This window comes from Acipenser ruthenus, chromosome 37 (genome assembly GCF_902713425.1).
Source record: "Acipenser ruthenus chromosome 37, fAciRut3.2 maternal haplotype, whole genome shotgun sequence".
NCBI classification, from domain to species: Eukaryota; Metazoa; Chordata; class Actinopteri; order Acipenseriformes; family Acipenseridae; genus Acipenser; species Acipenser ruthenus.
This window is the reverse complement of record NC_081225.1, coordinates 10287648-10306981: the sequence shown is the minus strand read 5'-3', so window position 1 is coordinate 10306981 and position 19334 is coordinate 10287648. Positions and strand designations below refer to the sequence as shown.

The following is a 19334-nucleotide window of genomic DNA, read 5'->3' as shown; positions in this document are numbered from 1 at the left end:
GGCCAGTCATCCCACACACCCCCCTCATTGAACACCACGAAACCTGTTCACTATAGTTTTGCCACTTTCGTTTTATGAGTTGTTTCTGACCAGCTGAGCTTACGACATGATTTAAATGCGGCAGAGATACCGGTATCCAAAGTCAATAAGCAAGCGTCGGGTATGACTGACACCTGTTTCAATTGCAGTGGTTTTCCGGAGCCTCTTAGTGTATGTAGAGACCATGTGACCTTGCATGCCAGCTGGCCCTTTCAAGACCATGAGAGAACCTCAGCGATCTGATGAAAACCTCCATCTCCAGGGATACTCACCGCTGAAGTTGCCGCTGATGACGTAAGGGATGACTCCCTCTGGCCACACCCTTTCTGGGCGGGAGGTCGCCGCCCTCTTCATGCGTCCCAAGGATCTGCTCTGGCTCCGCCTCTCCCGTATGAGGTAGCGTTTGGTTTCATTGGCTCCAGGCCCTGTGACTGACAGAGACAGGGGGCAATCAAGACACTAGCTCTGCACTGAACCCTCCCACCCTTCCCGGATGACCCCTACAGAGGGCTCTCTTGAGACCTCAATTCTTCCTGTAGCACTTTATGTGCTATTTCACGGTGCTTGCTAGCATTTGGAGAGGTTCTAGGTTTTGCCGCTCCAGTATTTAATCTTTTGTCTCTGAATCTGCTTGGTTTTGTGGAAACAGACTCCCTCATGCCACTCGAACCATGTGCTAACATGACCTTTCAATTTTGCCAGATTTTCACAAAACACAGTTTGACCTTTTAAACTCTGGTGACCCCACCTACTTCATAAAGACAGAGATTAGGCAGGGGGGGGGGGGGGTCTGCTCAGTCCCGCCATTTAGGAGTCTCCAGACCAGCTCGAAGCCTCAAAAGCTCAAACTCCTTAGCCAGAGCGCAAATCTGTATTGGTGACCCACTGTAAATGACAGCGAGTTTGGTTCTCTAGGGATATAAAGTGCACCTTTTTTTTTTTCTTTTAAATAAAAATAATTATACTTTTACAGAGCTTGAAATGTTCACACATGTTCCTGAAAGAGTGCTACAGACAACAGCAGAGATGTCATCGCTTTGGTCAGAATTGATCAGATTTTACTTTTGGTTCGTCAGTTTCATCTCGGTTTTGGTTACCTTTCTAAAAGAGGATTGCAAGATCTGCTCAGTACAGATCAGCCCGAGTCTCTGATAACCTAACTCTGCCGCAGCTCTTCCTTCAGGTTTTTATGGTCTTGTTTTTACTCTCTGCACACCAAGCCAATACAATCCTAACAAAAACCAACCAACCTGGTTTTCACATCAAATTGCTTCATCCTGGATAATAGAAAAAACCAGCAAGCACCAGTGAAAAGATACTAACAAAAACAGTTCTTTAAAAGCTCTGATCCAATCCTGTGTTTAAAGTTCTGGTGTTCTTTTCACTCTGAAAATCAACCGTAACTAAGGCTGCCAGATTTACTACCTGCAGTAAAACTCAGTGTTTCAAGAAACTAATACCAGGACCTCCTGTCCTAGGACTGTAATAGCAGTATTATTTCCGTGACACTGCCCCCAGTGGCCAAGTTGTGTATAACTCTGCTGCACGACTGACTATTCCATCTGCTGGCTGGCTGCCAAGGAGCCCTGTGTTTCCCATAACCCTCGGCTGTCACAGCCAGCCCTCCGGCAGGAGTTATTGCAGTTTAATTACCCGTGGAGGTAGCACTCTCCCATCACCGGGAGCCAAGAGGAGAGCCTGGGGGACCAGGGCACAAACTCCGCTCCGAACAAGAATAGAACTCCGAGTGAAACATTATTTTTCTAAAACTAGGGTTTAAAAAAAATAAAAAAAAATAAAACCCACAACCCACACACACAAATTCCAGATTGATGCTTAACTAACACACAGGGCTACCAGCAGCTTCAAAACTAATCATCGCTTTAGTTTCATAAACTAATCTTCAACTGCCTTATTCTTACCCAATATTCTAATTGATTGAGGATCTGTGAAACCAGAGGTACACCAAACACGAAATAACTTTTCAGAATGGTTTCATAGTTAAGAAGAAATAGACATGGCTAACTGTAAATATCCCCCCCCATCCCAGAATCAACATGGAACCCGTGCTCCCCTGACTTTACCAGGTGAGCCACACAGTGAATATGACTTCAAGACAAGCTAGTATGACACAGTGTAGAATCAAATTAGCCCACAGCACAAAACAACCACAGAATTCAAAGCAATTAACAGTGACGACAGATAAAGGAGCCCCTGTCCGACACAATCAGGAGAGCACTGGCTCTGGAGCAGAAAGATGCTGGCTACACAATATACTTTATTAGAGCTCAAACCATGAGTGTCAGCAACGAAACGGGCTGAATGAACAAGGTATTGCAGTTTCTTTTACCAACGGCTCATCAAATGGGTTAGCAGGGGTCTTCAGAGGGGCGGCACCATACACCACCACATGAGTTATATTTTAAGAGACGCTGCGTTGAGCTCATCTCTGCCTGGAGTTCCCTTGGCATCAGACTCACCGCTGGAGTTGTGCAGTCTGCCGTGGTGCGAGAGATCTGCAATCCGCTCCACGCGGAACATTTTCAGATCTTCCTCGTCGAGGGCAATGTCTCCCAGAAAGGCAGCTGGAATTGGAAAATACAAAAAAGTAGGATCAGTGAGAGAAACGCATCCATGCTACCACTGCAAACACAGAAGATGCACCTGCACTGGACCCCCTTACATCAAATTGCTTTTTTTTAAATTGGAAAGTTCTTAAGCTTACTATTATGACTTTTTTGTTTACAATGGGTTTAATGGATGGTATCTCAGTTTTAATGCAAGCAAGACAGAAAACATGACTCTGAATATTCTTGAATTTAAATTGGATGGAAAAAATGTCATCATCAATACACTATGTGGTTTGATGGTACCCCACATATTAATTACCGGAGAAAAACAGGCCTTTTATTTCCGACCTCATTTATGGATTGGTTTCCATCGCACCAATTTGATACAGTTACTTATAAATTCTGATATGAAAGGACTACGAAAATGGTCACCGAATACATTTCCAGCCGTGCTTGTCCAAATATTTGAGTATTTGTAATTGACTGCGCTGTGCGACAGGTTTATGACTCCTAACCCAAACAAAGACAGAAAGCTGTCTGGCTGTGTGAAGCCGTCACCAGACAGTGTTCTGCTGTTAACTGAAGACTAAGGGCTGCAATAAAAGTGTAGCAGAGCGGGGTGTGTGTGTGGGGGGGGGGGGGGGGGGGGGGGGCACACGAGGGATTCTGATGTTATGCACAACAAGAACCCCCCCCCCATTAAACTACGAGAACTACAGCAAAGCAAAACTGAGGGGGAGGACAATGCACCACTGTGCATCACTCCATACATTCTGTCAACCCGCGGTACTGAATTCCAAACGCCCCACGCACACTGCACAGCTAGGGCTTCTGCATCACCCTATAGAACAAACTCAAAATGCTAAAACCAAAAAATGTATATTGAAATGGTCCGACCTTGTAAGAAGTGCACAGTTTATGCGTAATTGATCCATTGTCATGCTCACAGCGTTTGCACTCTGAGTATGGGGCACTCGGCATCTTCCCAGAATTACGGTACCCATCCCCTGCATTTTCAGACAAACCCTGTTCCTGAAACCATCTCCCTTTGCAAGGAGGAGGCTCTTTCAGGTTAGCGGTCGCTAGTTCCTCCACATCTACAAAACCCCTCAACGGTATATAACAATACTGAAAGAAGCAAAATAATATTCTTTGACAAACAATTTCACTAGAGGTCTTCCTCTACTCAATTTTGAAATGAGTTTTGAGCGACATTTTTAGATCACAAGGCAATTTCAACGGGTCATTTGTGAAACTTAATGTGCTTGAAAAAACTTTTAAAATGCTTCTTCACCATTGAAGTGTTTGTCCATTGATCGCTGACCCCTGGGTTTCCTCCCTGGTCAAAATGTCAAATACTGTGGCTTGCTTGCTGTTCATCTTACACACACATTTAACACAAATATTTTTGAGGAAATAAGATGAGAAAAAGTCCCCCCAGTGTGGTATAAACAGGAAACACAACTTCACGGGCAACTCAAAAAATAAGCAATTCTTGAGTAGAGACATAAACAATTTTGGACAATCGCCTCTGTGTTTATGTCTTTCCTCAAGCATGGATTCTAACTTGCATCACAAAGACCACAGACAGGGTTATTTCCCATCACACTCCTGGCTCCTAATCACAGAAGATGAATGAAGCTAATAAAATCTCTCTTTTGCAGTTTCATTGGCTACAGAGGTCTCCAATGGCCAGTTTTGAAAGAAACATGTGTTCTAGCAAAAGGTATTGTTATTTTAAAACTTTTACTAGACTTGGTTAAAGAGATCCCCTTCAATGCCTTCTTTTCTGTTCTTCACCCATTAGCTGCTTCCCCTGTTTGACCCACATGCTTTCTGCCAGGCTTAGACCCAGAAGACCTATGACTATGACACAGGAAGTGCAACATAGTACCGGAGAATAAGGCAAAGAAACCAAGAACTTTCTTTAACCTGAAATAGTACTAGGTTTTAAAATGAAAACATATAGCATGTGTTTCTTTCAAAACTGCACACTTGACCCCTCAGTATGTGCAGCGAATGGAACAGGTAAGATTTATGTTTGTTTGGGGTTCTTTTTTTTGCTGGCTGTAGTCACTTTAAATAACAGACTGCATGAAAGTAGTTTTGAATCCCAGGAGAGCGTGCAGGTCTGGTGTGAGTTATAAACCATGGAAGAACTTAAACCTCAAGATGTAAGGTTTGTGCACTTGCTATGAACCTTGAAATTGAGTCATCGCCTTGTTAGTTTACACCACACACCTGATTGGAGAGAAAGCAGGCAAGGCAAGTGCCCAGTGCTTTAATGCCATTTTACAAGACCAAGCATTCGCGCTTTTCTGCCGGAACTACTGTGCATGAACGGATTGAGGAGCATGATCCCCAAATCGCAGTCTGACTGAGCATGCGTGGGATGAACTTGGACAATGCATTCCTCTATCAACATCTTTTGTGTGAAATATGACTCAATTGATCTCTCGAGACAACTTCCAGCCCCTTGCGGATTGGTGTGAAGACTGTGATCCGGTCAAACCCGAGATCAACTGGTTTTGATATTTTTTATAATTTTTAGCATTGGTAACTCAGAAACACTACACTCTAACACTGAGGTCTTGACTGAGATGGAAAAAAACCACACACCGAGTTCACAGTCCCTGAGGAATGAAATTGGGAAGTGCAGCTTTGCTCACGGTAAGCCAGAGCGTCGCTACCCAGACGTTTCTGCAGCAGGGTCTGGATTCCAGGGTATGACTCCTCTCTGACCGAGCGGCTGTTTGCTCTCCCCCAGCTGTCTCCACATTCCCTCACTGGCCCTGTGTAATCTCACAGGACGCTGCTGTTGATATTTCTCTGTTTAACTAACCAACACAGAGCTCTTCTACAGAACAGCTCTCTCCGATTCCTTCTTGGATCACGTTTCCAGTAAATATGATCCAACACTGGCTCCAAAAAAACGATTGGGTTTGAAACGTCACATTTCACTTTTTCGTTAAGTATCTGGAAAACTACAAAGCGGTCAATATGTTAAAAGGTAACATTACTCAGCAGGTTTCATTCGACTTTATGAAGCAAAATCAGTTTATTCTACAGGGTGATGCACAACTCTTGGTCACAGCTGTAGGCACCACTCATTTGAACCCCTGTCTATAGTACTCGGGACCAGGAGGAGGGGAAGTGGAAAGCCTGTCCAGTGTGTAGCAAATGGGGCTGGACTTAGAGGAAGCCAGGCAGCTGCCAGTTAGGGGAGACACATACTTCCTCCAGTAGGTCATTGCCACTATTGTCTGAACGCTTCACAAACCACTGCAAACACAGCCTCTGTCTTCACTCTGCTTACTTACAGTCTCTTCCTAAAAACACACAGGCTGCTCCAGACATCTAATTGGTCTCTGGGGCTGTCTGCGGTGTAAGCAGACCACGGAGAATCCAGCTCCAATCACCAGACCCCAGTCACGCTGATTACTCAGAGTGAACCATAGATGAGAAATCTACAGCTACGACCACCCTATAGAACGAACTCGTTCTGCTTCATAAAGTCGAATGAAACCTGCCTACCGCGGTTTTCCATATACTTAACAAAAAACGGACAGATTGAAAAATGTGACATTTCGAAATCTAACATGAAATACTGTACTGCTATTATGGCTAACGTAGACTTTTTTTTTTGCGATATCATTTTGTAGTTTACATGATTACATGATGTTTTTAAATGAGGTCTCTATACTAAAATTCTAGGGGATGCAAAACTTTTGGCCATTGCTGTTGAGGCAGGATAGCAACTTACAGTGCCTCCAAACCAACAAGAGCATTAATTCAAGAGGTTCATGTAGAAGCTTCAAGTTTACTCTCTCTCAAGCCTTCCGACTCAAAGGCTTGATCCTTAAATGATTTGTAAAGGACATTCCTCACCGATACAAACCGCCTTGAAGATTTCTAATTCACACACTTTCTTGGGAAGGGTTTCAATCCAATTAAATGGAAATGAAGGAATAGAAAAAACACACACACACAGTACGGTACTAAAGGTTTAATTGTAACACGTATTAATACAGGTTAGGGATTCTTTTAATGTACACAGAGGCCGATCCGATTGAGATCAGTCGATTGAATGGGACGTTATCAAGCAAAATCATCCCATAGTAAATGGGCCAGTAGGTACCGACTAGGACTACTAACCCCTACCCCTAAACCTAATGTCTACAACTACCCTCATATCTACCCCTAAACCTAACTTTGTTACTGGCAGCAGTGTGGAGTAGTGGTTAGGGCTCTGGACTCTTGACTGGAGGGTCGTGGGTTCAATCCCAGGTGGGGGACAGTGCTGCTGTACCCTTGAGCAAGGTACTTTACCTAGATTGCTCCAGTAAAACCCCAACTGCATAAATGGGTAATTGTATGTAAAAATAATGTAATCGTATGTAAAAATAATGTGGTATCTTGTAACAATTGTAAGTCGCCCTGGATAAGGGCGTCTGCTAAGAAATAAATGAAGTAATTTTTACTATTATTTCAACACTGCTTGTTTAGCGCTCTCTAGTGGCTACTCCACCTGACGTCCATTAAAGCTCTTGATCCGGACCGACTCCACCTGCTGGGAGGCTAGTAGGTACCTACTGGCCCATTCCTAGGGAGTGATTTTTCCTTGATAATGTCCCATTCAAATCAACTGATCTCAATCAGATCGGGCGACACCACGGACGCTCTGTGATTATTCTACGGATTGGACTAACTGCAATAAGACATCATGAAAAGGGAAGGCGACGGCAAAAATATTAAATACAAATCTAAGAGAATGACTACTGTCTGAAACGTTCTCCATCTACAGTATTTAAAAACAAACAAAAAAATCTGTATATCAATTACAGAACTGTGAACCAGGCTCTTTGCTCGTTAGAGAGCGTTATACCTCATCTCACCAGCAGGGGTCAGGGTCTTCAACGGCAGCGCATCTTCAGGAAGAAAAAACAAACAGGCGACCACCACTGGCGACTGCTCGGATCGGGTGAAATGAAGGATCAAAAGGCAAAGGGGGCACTTCATGTTTCTCTGCTTTGTTAAAAGAGCCATTGAGAGCAGCACACAGGAGATCCAGAACAAAAAGGTTTTGAAAAACAACTTAACCTTTCGATTCTCTCCACTGAAACCAGGCCTAATGAGCAGTGCACACATGTGGAGTACCCTTTCTCCTTTGAGCCAATGGCAAGGTTTCTATGAAGTAGGATTGCTCAGCAAGGCTGTACTACTCTGTCGGCTCAACGCAACAGCGGTTTGCAACGTCCTGGAGCAACTGAAGAGGCATTCTTCACCATGCGACGGACGGTCATTTGTGTTACACTATTCGAATGATAAACGATGGGTCTATACGTCAGGCATTGTGAATGCAGGAAAGATTATTGCTGCCAGTTCAGTTAAATGAAGTCAGAGAATACTCTGGAACCTCATGTATTCGAGTGCGGCAGCCTTTTTCAAACCCTCTTTTTTTAATAAAATGAGAGCCAGCTAATTCAATACAGTCTAGTATAGAGGACTCAGTGCTGTACTGGGGATCTGAGAGCCAGCTAATTCAATACAGTCTAGTGTAGAGAACACAGTGCTGTACTGGGGATCTGAGAGCCAGCTAATTCAATACAGTCTAGTGTAGAGAACTCAGTGCTGTACTGGGGATCTGAGAGCCAGCTAATTCAATACAGTCTAGTATAGAGAACTCAGTGCTGTACTGGGCATCTGAGAGCCAGCTAATTCAATACAGTCTAGTATAGAGAACTCAGTGCTGTACTGGGGATCTGAGAGCCAGCTAATTCAATACAGTCTAGTATAGAGAACTCAGTGCTGTACTGGGGATCTGAGAGCCAGCTAATTCAATACAGTCTAGTGTAGAGAACTCAGTGCTGTACTGGGCATCTGAGAGCCAGCTAATTCAATACAGTCTAGTGTAGAGAACTCAGTGCTGTACTGGAGATCTGAGAGCCAGCTAATTCAATACAGTCTAGTATAGAGAACTCAGTGCTGTACTGGGCATCTGAGAGCCAGCTAATTCAATACAGTCTAGTATAGAGAACTCAGTGCTGTACTGGGGATCTGAGAGCCAGCTAATTCAATACAGTCTAGTATAGAGAACTCAGTGCTGTACTGGGGATCTGAGAGCCAGCTAATTCAATACAGTCTAGTATAGAGAACTCAGTGCTGTACTGGGCATCTGAGAGCCAGCTAATTCAATACAGTCTAGTATAGAGAACTCAGTGCTGTACTGGGGATCTGAGAGCCAGCTAATTCAATACAGTCTAGTATAGAGAACTCAGTGCTGTACTGGGGATCTGAGAGCCAGCTAATTCAATACAGTCTAGTATAGAGAACTCAGTGCTGTACTGGAGATCTGAGAGCCAGCTAATTCAATACAGTCTAGTACAGAGAACTCAGTGCTGTACTGGGGATCTGAGAGCCAGCTAATTCAATACAGTCTAGTATAGAGAACTCAGTGCTGCACTGGGGATCTGAGAGCCAGCTAATTCAATACAGTCTAGTATAGAGAGCTCAGTGCTGTACTGGGGATCTGAGAGCCAGCTAAGGAAACCAATGCTTCAGTGACATTTGAAATAAACCCACATTCTACTGTACAGAAGAGTGTGTCTCTACTTTCTTTATTTTTTTCTAATATGGTATGAAATTACACTTTTGTTTTCCAGTGAATTCAAAATCAAAAGATAAGAATCAAAAGAACACTCCATTGCTTCTGTAGAGTTGACTTCTTGTGCTCAATAAATCAGAACAGCTGTCACTGAAAACCTTGGAAAAAGGTCAAAATAGGCAAATTATTGATTTCAATTTAACTGTTCACTAAAAGACCACACATGCAATTCAACTGAAATAGAAAAAAGGAAATGAACAGAGCCAAATGGTAAAATGCAGGAGGCTTTTTAGAAGTTGTTTAAGATGCCTGATTAAAGCACAAAGCGGTCATGTCATTTTCACACACGAGTGTGTTTCTACATCACTGATTACCGAGCGGAAATTGAAATTCTCACACCCAGAGGTTTCCATGCAGGGAGGAAGAGAGCGCACATCAATGACACATCGTGAGCTGTTTTAATACACGTGCATGACTGTGTCTGGGTATTGTTTCTGCAGGATAATAACAGAGCCCTGGCAAGGACTGTATCCACTACAAGTTAAAGCAATCCTCTGTGTAACCCACTCCACATAATGAGCACAATGCAACCTGAAGGACTCAATTAAAGCTGAATTGCAAAGAGACGATTCATGAAGAGTCACCGGATACTTCAGAGTGCGTCCCTGAACTCCAGGGTTGAGAAGAGGAGAGATCATTAGCTGCCGGCAATATCTGGAGTCATTATCCGAGCGTAATTGCTTTCGTTGAAGTATAAGCATGCAATGAGCCTCACTTAAATAGACTGTAGCTTAAAAACAAAAGTGCCCCATTTTTAACCCCCCCCCCCCCCCCCGCACGATTCATTCATTATACACGCTTCAAATGTGGAGTTCCGAAAGAAACACATTTTAAACCCTTGAAGGTATACAGGAACACACGGGTCCCACAAATAAAAAAAATAACGCTCACTTTCTGCACGAAACAGGGTTTAAAATTTATTAACAGGTTGGATCCGGTCATCCAAATGGTCAGTTTCCTCCTTGTGATACTTGAGTCGCTCTCAAATGTGTTGTAAGAAGAAACCATTTGAACAAGCTCTCAATTCCTTGTGTATCTTCAGATGCAAGTCCAGTCCTATATCGGTAGCAGTCTCCCTCCATCCTTTATTCTTAAATAACGGGACTCCCAAACCAGTCATTCAATAGTTACTTTTTACAGCCAATTCTTATACCAAGCCAAGAGGCAAGCCTCGGGACAACCCACCCCCAATCCGAAACACGTGCCCCCTGATCAGCTGTGACTGTGTTCCTCCCTCCCTCCCTCCCTCCCTGGCTGGCTGGTTCACACCCTGGCTCTCTGCCTTGCCAGTGGAATTCTCTCCTGGCAGGGAGTGAATGATCTCCAGTGTGCAGGGCGCTGAGCCAGGGAGCAGCCAGGAGTTAATTACATTAGGAAAACCTGGGCAGGACGGCACTACAAAGGGCCCGGTGGGTGTAGGGCACAGCGTCTCCCTTCACATTCCCATCACAACCGGAAATCCTCTCCGCGCTCTTCTCAGGTCCTGGAGTGCTACCCATTTACTCGTAGCAGCAACAGCATCCCGGAGCAAAGATGGGAAGAGTTTAGACCAGAACGGAGTGTTCTGACCAGTGCTCACCATTAAGATAATGACAGCGCTGCAGAGCTGAGAGTGGAGTGTGTAGACTAGTGCTCATTATTATTAAGGTGCTGGTAATGCCAGCGCTGCAGAGCTGAGAGTGGAGTGTGTAGACTAGTGCTCATTATTATTAAGGTGCTGGTAATGCCAGCACTGCAGAGCTGAGAGTGGAGTGTGTAGACTAGTGCTCATTATTATTAAGGTGCTGGTAATGACAGCGCTGCAGAGCTGAGAGTGGAGTGTTTAGACTAGTGCTCATTATTATTAAGGTGCTGGTAATGACAGCGCTGCAGAGCTGAGAGTGGAGTGTGTAGACTAGTGCTCATTATTATTAAGGTGCTGGTAATGACAGCGCTGCAGAGCTGAGAGTGGAGTGTTGTCTTATTCTATGCACTAATTTATATTGAAGCTGTGTGATGCATCCCAGTTACACTGTTCCGGGAATTTTTATCTTCAGAACACAAGGTTAGCAACACTGCCACGATGTGATCTGACCTCTATTGTTACACCTGACCTTCAGGATAAGCAGACAGTACCGTACACACTGTACAGTACTTGAGAACGCTTTTTTGGAACAAAACAATGTTTGCTTCGCACTATAAATGACCCCCCGATACAAAATCTGCGGACAGCTGTGCGGACACCAAAACTTGCGTGCAAAAGTTTTGGGATCTGCAACGGCAGTTAAATCCATTCTGCCCGTCAGTGGAGGTTGCTGTGCCTGTCTCTGATTTCTACAGCACCTCCAAGAGAAATTCTGAAGCACAGTCACGTAGCCCTACAGTACAGCAGCTGGTTTAAAATAATTCCATTAATCTCTTTGCAATGCCATAGGCTACATGGGTGTCAAATGTGCAGTTTCAAAAGAAACACATCTTATAGCAAACATGCATTTTCATTTTAAAACAGGATAGTTTAAAGAAAGTGCTCAGTTTCCAAGCCTTAATCTCAGGAAATATGTTACCCTTGCACTTCCTGGGTGATTTCATCACAACAGTGTCTTCTGGATAAAAGTCAGTCAACAAGGGGAGCGGCTGGCTGGTTAATGACAGAAACAAAGACAATTAAGAAGTGGTACAGAACGGTCCCACACAACAGGTAAAATCACTTTAACATGTAATCCACACTTGTTTGATATCAAAAATGTGTGTGTTGAGTCTTGCAATCGAAGACTAAAACCACATATTGTGGGCTCAGAAAAATAAAGATAAAACAGTGATTTAAAAAATGCAAAATATCAGCAAATGCAAAATGAATGCCACAAGGACGTGCCGTCATCCCAGATAGAAACTCCAGAGTGATTAGACTCTTGCTGTAGGCTTGTACGCCCACTAAAAGCATGTCTCGAAATGCGTGGCCATTAAAATGTGTTAGAATATGAAAACGTGTTAATTGATGCACCCTTGCTTAAAACTGAAAAGCCACTGTGCCACATGATCTGAATGGACTGAGGAGGTTTGTTCAGTTTTGTATTTAGTTTCCATGCTCCCCTCAACCCGGGCTGAACCCCTGCCAATCTGAGCTGCCCCGGATTTTTTTCGGACACTTTCCCGAAGTGGGACGGGTGGAAGTACGTCACAACACTGACCAAGCAAGCAACGAGGGGGGGGGGGGGGGTAAACATGGAATCCAAACCCGGGGTGAGCAAGCTTCTCCGTGCTTTAATATTCTCATATCTTTTTTTTTTTAATAACAAAAAACTCCAAAGAATTGTTCGGATTGTCGGAAGCAAAGCAACAGTGTCCGTCCTTTCGGTTTTGTAAACAAATTAATGTGACCTTAGCCACATGGCATGCTGGGAAACAACCTCCAACATTATTATTATTTGTTTATTTAGCAGACGCCTTTATCCAAGGCGACTTACAGAGACTAGGGTGTGTGAGCTATGCATCAGCTGCAGAGTCACTTACAACTACGCCTCACCCAAAAGACGGAGCACAAGGAGGTTAAGTGACTTGCTCAGGGTCACACAATGAGTCAGTGGCTGAGGTGGGATTTGAACCGGGGACCTTCTGGTTACAAGCCCTTTTCTTTAACCACTGGACCACACAGCCTCAGATATTTAACATCCGTCAAACTCGCATTGCGTGGAGTCTTTTCACTCGACTGGGGTCGACTATCAATGGGGGTTCTGGAGGAATGTGGTAGAACCCGGATCAGCTCGGGCTGGTGGTCAGTCCGTGCTCGCAGAAACGAGGTACTTGGAGTTTTCCCAGACTAGCTCACACACAGTAAAAGACCGATGAAGAGAATAATGATAGAAACACAATACTGTTAAGTAACAGATTTCACTCTGCATGTCAGTTTCATCCACAAGACAGATGGCCCCAATATTTCTAATACGGGCCCCCACATAATGTTTAAATGATGGCATTATAGAGGACAGTTTGCTTTTTGTACAAACTGTTCTTGCATCTGGATCCCACAGTACATCCTGGCCAGCAAATTCATGTACGCAGAAACAGAACAGGCCAAAAGTTTAGCATCGCCCTATAGCATTAACTCATTCTGCTTCATAAAGTCGAATGAAACCTGCTGAATAATGTTACGTTAACATATCAAATTACACACCACTTTGTAGGTCTCCCACCTACTTAACCGAAAAACTGACACATTTCAAAATCAAAATCTAACATGAAATACTATTATGGCTTCCGGTAGACATTTGCGATTTCATTTTGTAGTTTCTTTGATTGCATGATAAATAAAAAAATATCTAAATTCTGTTCATATAGATGGTATTTTTTTTTTTAATTAAATGCCTCAATCCTAAAATTCTAGGTGATGCAAAACTTTTGGCCAGAGTTGTAAATAGCACAGAAAGGTGGGGTGGGGGTGGGGGTGGGGGGGGAGACTGTTTCTCTTATGATTTAAACACAACTTGGCACGGAAGACATCTGCTCAGCAGATGAAAATCAAAACCCTTGTTTTTAGAAACCTGCCCAGCGTACAGCCTTGTGCAAAATCGGTCTTTGAACCCGTCTTGGAGAAACTAGAAAACATTGACACACAGCATACCTAAACTGGTGTAAAAGTCAGCATTGTGCCAATTAAAACTAATTAACGTCACATGAACAAGTTTGTCAGTAACACACACCCCCCTACAGCACGTGGAACAGTGTCAGGTTTTCAAGATACATGTGCAAAGAAATGGCCAGCTTGGGGGCTCCCGAGTGGCGCATCCAGTAAAGGCGCTCCTCGCAGGATGTGCCCTATAGCCTGGAGATCGCTGGTTCGAATCCAGGCTATGTCACAGCTGACCGTGACCGAGAGTTCCTAGGGGGCGGCGCACAATTGGCTGAGCGCTGCCCGGGTAGGGAGGGCTTAGGTCGGCAGGGGAATCCACGGCTCACCGCGCATCAGCGACCCCTGTGGCCGAAAGGGCGCCTGTGGCTCTGCAGCGGAGCCGCCAGATCTGTGTTGTCCTCCGGCACTATAGGTCTGGTAGCATTGCTGTGGATCTGCAGTGCGAAAAATGACGGGGATACGGTGGGGGGGTTGCGAGCGGTGAGCCGGGGATACAGATAATAATTGGGCATGCTAAATTGGGGTGAAAACCGGGGTAAAAATAATTGGCGACGACTAAATTTAAAAAAAAAAAAGAAATGGCCAGCTTAATGGAAACTGGACAGGATATTTAAGACTATGTCGCTAGGTAAGCAAACGAGTCATTGGTATCTTCTATTATAATAATTGGATAAGAGATACTCAAGAGCCAATCACCATGTGAATCCAGATTCGTCAACCATACTGAGATTCATGTTCCATGTGGCTATTGAATCACAGGACATGACTGAAGGGAATCTCTGCATTTCAATAATGTTCTCTGGGACCAGGATTCTGCGCTCCTGATAAACCAGCCATGTTGGTGCTATCTTGGCAGCCCCCTCGTGTTTTCAGTGTGTTAACACGTGTGCCACTCCTAAGGAGTCCCTGCCCCCTTCTGTGAGCAAGAGCCATGGGCTTCTGCTTCCCAGAATCCTACTGGAAAATGACACTGTGGTGGGTGTGGAGCTCACCTCTGCACACGTGCAGAATACAATCTGTATCCAAAACCAGGAACCAATCACAGAATCCGAGAGAGGGATATTAAACTCGACGAAACAAATCCACCGTTTCATTGCCCTGCAGTTATGAATAAACCAGTGGCTTGCCCAAGGTGGTCAAAAGTAGTTGTTGGTATTCGCTTGGTATTTTAAAACACAGATGTGCAAAGCATTGTGCTGGCAGACTTTTTCCACCTGAAAAAAGAAACAAGGACCAGGGGTCACAAATGGAGATTAGATAAAGGGGTATTCAGAACACAAAATAGGAGGCACTTTTTTACACAGAGAATTGTGCGGGTCTGGAACCAACTCGCCAGGAATGTTGTTGAAGCCGACACCCTGGGATCCTTCAAGAAGCTGCTTGATGAGATTCTGGGATCAATAAGCTACTAACAACCAAATGAGCAAGATGGGCTGAATGGCCTCCTCTCGTTTGGAAACTTTATGTTCTTAAGACGGGCTGCAGTGCAAAAAGTTTGAAAAGGGCTGAGTTAAATCTACTGCTGTCAGATTTATCACATCTCCATCTGCATTTTTCAATTGTTGTCTGTTTTTTGTTAAGCATGTGGAAAACTGCAAAGTGCTGTGTAATTCAATATGTTAACGTCACATTACTCAGCAGGTTTCAATCGACTTTATGAAGCAAAACCATTTAATTCACTAGGGCATTGCAAAACGTTTGGCCATGGCTGTAGATTCCCATAAAAACCTTGGGATTAGGAGCACGCTGCACGCAGGAACATGCCAACACCTTCGACACACATTTTCCAGGTTTTTTTTTTTTTGTTATGATACATGTTTCAAAATTAATATAATTTGCTATAACATGTGTTTCTTTCAAAACCGCACATTTCAGGTCTCTATATGAAGAGGTGTGCATGGCAGAGAAATTGTACGTAACTATTTTGTTAGGTTAGTGTAATGAGTTTAGAAGAGCTGAGAATCATTATTATTATCATTAGGATTATTATTATTATTTATTTCTTGGCAGAAGCCCTTATCCAGGACGACTTACAAGTGTTACAAAATATCACAGTACAAAGTATCACATTTCAGAATATCACATTACAGATAAGAGCAGTTATAAATGGAGTGTTTAGACTAGCGCTCATTATTATTAAGGTGCTGGTAATGACAGCGCTGCAGAGCTGAGAGTGGAGTGTGTAGACTAGTGCTCATTATTATTAAGGTGCTGGTAATGACAGCGCTGGACAGTGTTAAAGCACTCTATATATTTTTTAATGCTTCCTCTCTCCACCACACTCTTGTGATCCTGACAGATCACTTTCAATTTGTCTGGTGAACAAAGTCCTTTGACACTGCAGCGGCGTATGCAGGAAGTGAGAAACATGCACGGGTGTCTGTGTTCTTGGACATAAGCAAGTGCAAAGGTTACCAGCCAGGTTGTCCATTAGCCTCCTAGAGGCAGGCTGTGTTTCTGATGTGGTCACAACCCCCCTCCACCCCCAAAACCCAAAACCCAAAACCCAGCCTCCCCCCATTACCAGGCACCAAGCGTGCCCCACTGGGAATGGGCTTGTAACAATGGAGGTATCAATGAATCATGATGCTTTCTGCACAGAACACAGGGTCAGTCCACACCGAATGGACACCAGCATGGGATCTTCTCCACCTCTCTATCTCAGATCCGTTTGATATCGCACATGGGAGCACCTTCAAAAGGTTTTAGGACGAACCTCCAAATATCAGCTCTCCGCATTACCCCACAAATATACTGACACAATTGCACACAGACAGAATGCTACTTAGACTGGTACAGCATTAATAGAGGAGAAACTGAAAACACAACGGGATACATTTATGTAACATTTCATCTCCGCCTCTATGGGACGGATACCAGCAATGTGACATTGTAACAACGTTTAAAAAAATATTATAATAATGTTACCACTGGGATTGTCAATCCACTGGCATCAGAGAGAATTTTTAATTAATTTTAATTGATTTAATTAAAATGAAGGTTTAATTAATTTAATTATACTCGATTTTTCTTGTACTCTACGCCGCGAGCAGTGTTTACAAACATAAGAAACAGAAACGAAGACAGTAGGGGCTACAGATATATTTCTCCTCCATTTAGCTTACAGTTTATTATATAAAGTTGACAAGACGGCATGTGATAAACATCAAACTACTGTAACTGCTGTAGAGCTATAGGGATATAATTAAAACCATACACTCAGTGGACGTGTAACCAAGGCGAGGCGAGTATTGTGCGTCTTGGAATAGATAGGCAGCCTCTACTGTTGAGATTTATTTGTGCGACTATACTAGTAAAAAAAAAAAAGATTGTATTCTTCAACGTAAAACAACGAAATAAACGTTGCCAGAGGAGTGGGATTCATTTACATATAAATTGTATTTTAAATTAAGCCCTGAATACTGGAGTTACACTGACAACTACCTCAAGAATTCACAACAACAACTTGAAAAGTTTGCTTCACTAGCTTCATAACAAAACTACTTCACTCTGCCTTGTTTTGACAGCTGCAGTTATGGAACGAACTCCCTCCGGCTACTTTATAAAAAAAAAAAAAAAGTTATTATTCTTTTTGTAAAAAAATATATAGTTTTAATATTTTGAAAATAGCATTTCTGACATACCTTTTTTTAAAAAAAATCTAGCGAACTTCAAAAGAAAAAATAAAATATATTTGTTATCTGGTATAACAGTCTAGCACAACTGTTCATTTTAGTGGGATCTGACTTCAAAATCAAGATTTTAAAACATATTAAAAATAGAAAACACACACCATCGGCCTATAAGTTATATAGCCGCTTGCTTACTTTGTTTTTTTTTGCTAGCCAAGCAGCCCTCTCTGTCATACTCGACTGCAGTCACAGAATCCTTAACTCTATACGTCTTGAGTTTTTTTTTTTTTTTTCAAAACAACTTAAAACCAAAGCGGGTTTGTTGTTCTCACTCACCAGCTTTGCAGGGATCCTTGTAATTGATCACCTCCGAACTGTCTTCGGTTTCCACTTCATAGCCGAGTTCCACCGAGTCCAAATCCGTGCCCAATATTATCACGACCGGGAGACTTAGAAGCAGAAACAGGCGTCTCGTCATGACATCCATGGTTTAGCGCCGGGGAAGACTTGGGACAGAGGAGAAATGGAGAGGAAAAGAGAAGAGGAGGAATGCGAGGGAGAGAGAAAAATGGGAGGTTTTTTTTGGGGGGGGGGGGGAGAAATGAGATTCCTCCAGAGGGCGGGTTTAGTGTAAAAGCTCTGCCCCTCCACGGTGCCTGATCCCGGGGCACCGATTTGCCTACATCCCGGGCTCAAGGCCAGGAGCGTCAAAACTTTGCAATTGGAGATCATCGCTTGCACACCCCATAAAATATCCGTTTTCCCTTTTTTTATTTCAGAAACAAATACAACACGCTTATATAAAGAGGCACACGACATCGGTGAGCTTTAACAAACTAACTAACACGCATTAACCAGTTATGCATTTACAGTTGAGCATTTACCCTCGGTTCGTTTCTTTAATTACATCGATTAGATTCATTGATTTATTACGACGCGCAGTTGTGTTCTGTTTCAAATGGACACGTCCAAAATTGCGCTCACATTACAGATTTTTTTTTTTTTACTCTTAAAACTTTACAAAAGTCTTAAGTAAGATGCCAAATAGTTTTACTGTCAGGAAACTCCAAGAGACACAAAGTAACTGCCATGTCAGTGTTTTTTTTTTGTAGTTAAGCAGCTGTGGAAGTTGACGGGAGACTCAGAGAGCGCGGCTGTGATATAATTCTGCCAGCGCAGCACTTTTCTAGAAATCCTCTCTTCAAGCAGCTGAATTTATTCGGCGCTCCAGCAAAGCACCCAGCAGTTCAGCTCGGTTTGTTAAACGGCAAGCGCAGGTCCATATCAATCATATGTTTCTGCAAAAGGACAAATTCACATAATAGAATAACCAATAAACTCCGTCATTTCCCGGCTAGTCCGACTCCAATCGCCCGCGGCAATTAACTCATCAACACCTTTCAAACAGGATAGACAGCTTTGTACATTCCTGCAGAAAATTATTATTATTATTATTATTATTATTATTATTATTATTGTCGTTTTGTTTGTTTTTATTATTTATTTATTTACCCATCTCAGCCCCTTCCTTACTAAACATATTGGTGTCTCTGCAAACGATTTGAATCAAGCATCTTGTTCCATAAGTATTAAACCACATATCGCTGATAAATATTATCAACGCAGAACGGCATTCGTAACCTGTGTCTTGCTAGCTAGCTGCGTTAAACCCAAAATCAACCCCCCCCCCCGCTCTGGAATCATAGGGGACGTTTTGCAGTCGCTGTGCCCCTGCACAGGTGAGAACGATTTCTCATTGCAAGTCTGTATGTGATTCACAAGACGATGATCTGATCGGGGATTTTAAAGAAGTGCTTACAGAG

The 19334-nt window shown here is 43.2% G+C and overlaps 1 protein-coding gene across 3 annotated transcripts in view; it reads right to left on the bottom strand.

The window, feature by feature from the left end:
- LOC131696572 (bone morphogenetic protein 1-like) overlaps positions 1 to 18859 on the bottom strand; it is a 42270-nt gene extending 23411 nt beyond the window's left edge. The window contains exons 1-3 of one of the 3 annotated variants that reach the window (XM_059008685.1): positions 17848 to 18859; positions 2520 to 2624; positions 312 to 470 (exon numbers count right to left, since the gene is read on the bottom strand). In XM_059008685.1, coding sequence (XP_058864668.1) covers positions 312 to 470; positions 2520 to 2624; positions 17848 to 17998 — 415 coding nt within the window. In that variant the 5' untranslated portion in view covers positions 17999 to 18859. The remainder of the gene's footprint in view (positions 1 to 311; positions 471 to 2519; positions 2625 to 17847) is intronic. The other 2 variants (XM_059008687.1, XM_059008686.1) reach the window with 2 other exon arrangements.
- Positions 18860 to 19334: the final 475 nt, after the last annotated feature.